The sequence below is a fragment of the Aptenodytes forsteri genome, unplaced genomic scaffold, assembly GCF_000699145.1.
Source record: "Aptenodytes forsteri isolate BGI_AS27 unplaced genomic scaffold, ASM69914v1 Scaffold321, whole genome shotgun sequence".
Lineage (NCBI taxonomy): Eukaryota > Metazoa > Chordata > Aves > Sphenisciformes > Spheniscidae > Aptenodytes > Aptenodytes forsteri.
In genome coordinates this window covers 2,087,489-2,092,074 of record NW_008795030.1, presented here as the reverse complement: position 1 = coordinate 2,092,074, position 4,586 = coordinate 2,087,489, and the positions used below count along the sequence as shown (strand labels likewise).

General features: G+C 52.6%; 2 protein-coding genes across 2 annotated transcripts in view; both read right to left on the bottom strand.

Moving 5' to 3' along the window:
- Positions 1-168, bottom strand: part of FUCA1 (fucosidase, alpha-L- 1, tissue) — a 5,283-nt gene extending 5,115 nt beyond the window's left edge. Inside the window, exon 1 of the mRNA XM_009276298.1 lies at positions 80-168. Coding sequence (XP_009274573.1) covers positions 80-168 — 89 coding nt within the window. The remainder of the gene's footprint in view (positions 1-79) is intronic.
- Positions 169-1,574: 1,406 nt separating this feature from the next.
- CNR2 (cannabinoid receptor 2) lies at positions 1,575-2,624 on the bottom strand. The gene has a single exon (XM_009276240.1). It carries the CDS (start codon positions 2,622-2,624, stop codon positions 1,575-1,577), a length of 1,050 nt encoding a protein of 349 aa, XP_009274515.1.
- Between the last annotated feature and the right edge of the window lie 1,962 nt (positions 2,625-4,586).

The window sequence follows — 4,586 nt, the reverse complement described above, 5'->3', positions numbered from 1 at the left end:
GGCTGCGGTCCGCCTGGCAGCGGGGCTGGTGGCCCCCTTCCTCCCTCCTTCCGTCCCTCCCAGCCCGGCTCTGCCCCACCATAGCCGCCTGTGTGCCTCTTCCCGCGGTTTGAGCCTCTGCGTCCATCCCGTGAGGAGCCAGGAGAGACCCCGTGGGGCTGGCCCCATGGCAGCGCAGCCTCCACGAGATCCCTCTCCCCCCGGCCCCCTTGTGCTGCCAGAGCAGGCCCAGGCCCTGGCTCCAAAACCCGCACGTGAGGGCCAGGTGCATCCTCTGGGGAAACAGGACAGAGTCCAAGGGCCTCGCGGCCGTGCCCTGGGCCAGGCTCATCTCCGTCGGAGGCGTTACAGGAGCCGGCAGGAGCCCTGCTGCTTCCCCGCGGCACTGGCCAAGGGCCCCGTCCCACTTTGCTCTCCTTGCAGGTTTTGCAGCTAAAGGTGCTGCTTTTTGTGTAATTTGCAAAAAAATCTATCAAGTTCCTCATGCTCAGAGTATCTGCCCCAGCTTGGGCTTAAACTTGTCACCAGGAGGAGCTTGTGCCCCAGAGGTTAATGGAAGAAAAGGCTGAAAAATGGCTTTAATGTTTAATCACATAACATCCAACAAACGCCTGCGTGGCACAGGTTAGCTTTCCTTAAATTTGCTGAAAGAAACGTGCTGCCTGTAGGGTCCTGTCTGCCTCGAAATCCTCAACTGTGGCGGAGTCCATAAGCCACAGTGAGACTATTTCAGTTTTCCATAAAGAATTAGACGCTAAAATCGACACGATCCTAAATGCTGTGAGACGCAATTAGCCAGGACCATCTGCAAGCGAGTCCAGAGAAACCATCTGCACCTTTCCCAGCAAGGGCCGAGGTACCTCCTGCTGCTGCCGGTCCTGCTCCCGCGCAACGTGGCGAGGCATTCACTGTTGGCGGCAGCTCGTCACGACTTGGTGTTGTTCTCTGCCACCTTTGCCAGGACCTGAAGACCTTTTGTCACCGTGCTGCTAATACATAACACCCCGGGACGGCATTCAAGTCTGGTATAAATAGATGTACCTCTGCTACGTAGCGATGTACTATTAGCACTTTGCTGATGGTGCTTGTACAGCTCTGCCCGTGCCCAGTTAAGGGGTTTAGAGAGAGTTATGTGATACCTGGGGATTTCTAGAGAAACTGAAGGTCTGCGGACTGTTTTACTTGAGGTTAGCTATATTTTATGGAGTGTGAGGAAGACACCACTGCATGTAAGAAAAATGGGTTAGGAGGTTACTGGTGGACAGGTGGGAGGCCAGGTAGGAGGAATTGTCATAAAATATTGGGATCTGCTGTTCTGGGGCATGGCGTTATCCGCTGCCTCATGGCTGGCACACAGACGTGGCACCGGTATCTCTGCAGCTTGGGGACCAGCTGCCTGTGTAAGTCTGTGCACTTTATGTCCCAGCGTCTAAGAATAACACCAGTGGGAGCTGGCTCCATGACAGGCATCTGATCCCTCATCTCCCAGGACCTCCATAAGAAGAGAAAAGGAAAAGAAAATTGATCCAGACTGTTTCTGCCAACCCGAGCGCAGACTTTCCGTGGCTGCCTCCCTACGTTACGTGCATGTCCCCGCAGACGGTCTCTATCATGGAGGACTTGTGGGTGCTCTCTGCTTCTGGGCTTTCCTCAGAGGCCTTCAGCTGCCTCCTGAACCGAGAAAAGACCATCCTCAGGGAGGAGTATAGCTCCTTGCTCCGCAGGGCATAAATAATGGGGTTCACCATGGAATTGAGCAGGCAGAGGGTACTGCAGAAGGCAAACACCTTGCGCAGGCAATTGCTCAGCCTGGCAAAGATGCTGTAGATCATGAGAACGAGGACCGGAGACCAGCACAGCACGAGGACAGCCAGCACCATGACAAGGGTCTTGGCCAGCATGACATCCATCCTCATCCTGGTGTTTTGCTTTCCCACCTGCACTTGGTGCTTCTCCATGTAGGCCATGTGCTGGTGAGCCCTCCATAGCACATGTGCGTAAGCGTAGACGATACACCCCAGCAGGACCATGATGAAGCAGATCCAGCTCGACAGATAGTTGTTGTCCACAAATGGGAACAGCTCGGAGCAGGTCGAATCAAGCGTGCAGCAGTTCCAGCCCAGGAGGGGCAGGGAAGCAATGGTCGTACATGTCACCCAGACCACCCCCAGGGCTATCCACGCTCTCTTCCCTGTCATGAGGAGCTTGTATTCGGAGGGCCGGCTGATGGAGATGTAACGGTCCAGGGCTGTCAGCAGCAAGCTGCTCAGGGAGGCAGAGAAGGATGTGTTCACCCCTCCGAGCTGCAGCAGGAACGTTTCTTTAGATAAATCAGTTTCATTAAAGACATGGAAGTTAACAAAACTGCAGGCGAAGATGATGCTGGCCAGAATGTCAGCCAAAGCCAGGCTGCTGATAAAGAGGTAGGAAGGCTTTCTTCTGGTCCTGGGGGAGGAGAAGATCAAGTACAGCACCAAAGAGTTCTCAAAAATGCACAGTGTCCCAAAGAGGCCGCACAGCATGGCAATGCTTATCTTCTGCGCTTGCGTGCTGAGGACCATGAAGCACTCCATAGTGTTCACACTGCATTTGGAGGCGTTTTCATGTATCTTACAAATATTCATTATAATTAACTGGAGCTAGGAGCTTGCAGAGAGCCTTTCTGCTGCCTTCTGCACTTCTTCAGATGCTCTGAAAAAGACCAAGGTGAAGAGGACTTACAGGAACCCAATGAGCAATAAAGTCAACTAACTTAGACACATCCCTCCCTTCAGAGGGAGGCAAGCAAAAGGAAAATAGCCCAGGGAGACCTACTTTCAGGTCCACAACCCAAATGCTGGAGCCAACTTCCACCCTTTCCCAGCAGAGATCCAGGCTTTGTCCCACCGGTGATTTGGCTGAGACCCGTCTATCATAGCCCATGAGTACCACGTCCTTACCACGTTCGTAGTCTGTACCACGTCCGTCTCTTGGGCTGTTTCCTCACCACAAGAGGGAAGCAGCAATGCTGAGAATTGTACAAATCCTGGGCCAGCTCTTACCAATCCTCCAGGATTCACTGCTCAGGGCCAGCAGTGGTGGAAGGGACTGCTCATGGTGACACCGTGCCGTGGCCGGAGACAGGCTCTGGAGAACAGCCTGTCCAAGTGAAGCTGCCCCGGGAGATGGCTGGGATGGAGAAGAATGAGGGATATTGCGCTGCTGGGGACTCGGTGCAGCTCACCTGGGAACACAAAGTGCACTTTGAAGCATTTACTCTTCAGTAAAGCTGTTTGAACACATAAAATGACTAGACTGGTTTTATATTTAAGCTTGCCCATTGCAGTTTTATAAAGCTCAGTTTCATTAAAGTTTGTTTCTCCCCCCATAATCCCTGTGTCATGAGTCAGTCTGTCCCGTGGTCAGAGTGATTAGAACTTATGTTTAACATCAATATCAGAGTGCAGGTTGGACATAAAAATGGGGACATGCTGGAGTTAGACCACCTGAACCTAAGAACCCCTGTCCATGCCCAGGATTAGGTTAATTTTATCAATATTTTTAGCTTCAGCAGAGATGTGATAGAGGGAAATGCCTTATTTTCCCCATGGCAGATGTTGAGCTGCTCAGTGCACTCTGTGGCAGCAAAGTCGTGTTTTTCTCTACACTTCTGCAGCTTAATGCATTTAAATCCCTTCATCTTCATTACACTGATGAGCTTGCCCTTCAGATGATATTTTTCTCCTGTTCTTGCTCTTGATTATACTCGTGCTTTAAACCAAATGCACTTTCATTGAGGGCTGAGCTGCTCTGTGTTGCCTCATGTAACGGGGAACAAGGTCATCTAAACCCTGGACCGGGTTACAGAGAGCAGATGAAGGGGCAGTTGTCGGGTACACTAAAGCTGCCTTATTAGCAGAGAGATGCTGTGTCCTGAGTGCCATGCACTGGCAGGTCGTACTGCCCTGCTGCAGTGGTCCAATGGGGCAGGACACCCCTTCCCGAAAGCATCCGCCTGGCTTTGAGTATCCAGGATCCCACATCCAGGCAGTGGAACCACGAGGTCCCGCTGCTGGAGGAAAGCACTGAGCTGACAGCGTTCCCTTTCCCCCAGAATAAACAAATCACCATCTCTCCCTCCCCTCAGCTCTCTTTTGAAACAGGTAATGTCCAAAACACGTGAGCCACAGCAGACGGGATGTGTGACAGCTACAGCTACCTGGGGAGCGGAGCGAGCGCCCAGGTGGTGCAGGGGCCGGGCTGCTGCACTGCTGAGCTCCAGGCACCCATAGCTGACCATCTGCAGTTTCTCTGTGTTTTGAAATTCAGCACAGGCAACGGCTGCCTTCAGAGGCAACAATAGGCAGCAGTGACCAACACGCTAGAAACCTTTGTCCGCAACATCTTAGCAGTGACACGTATTTTATAGCTATCTTCGTTACTTCTTTCCCTGCTGATTCCCCCGTCCCCTGGCACCCATCACTGTTTCTGTGTTTTGCAGTAGTTGCAAAGTGCCTCAGAGCACTTGAGATGCTGCCCAGGAGCTCGTGGAGAAGAGCCTGAGCCCCAGCACTTTGCTCCTGCCTGCCTGTCAGGGCTCGAACATC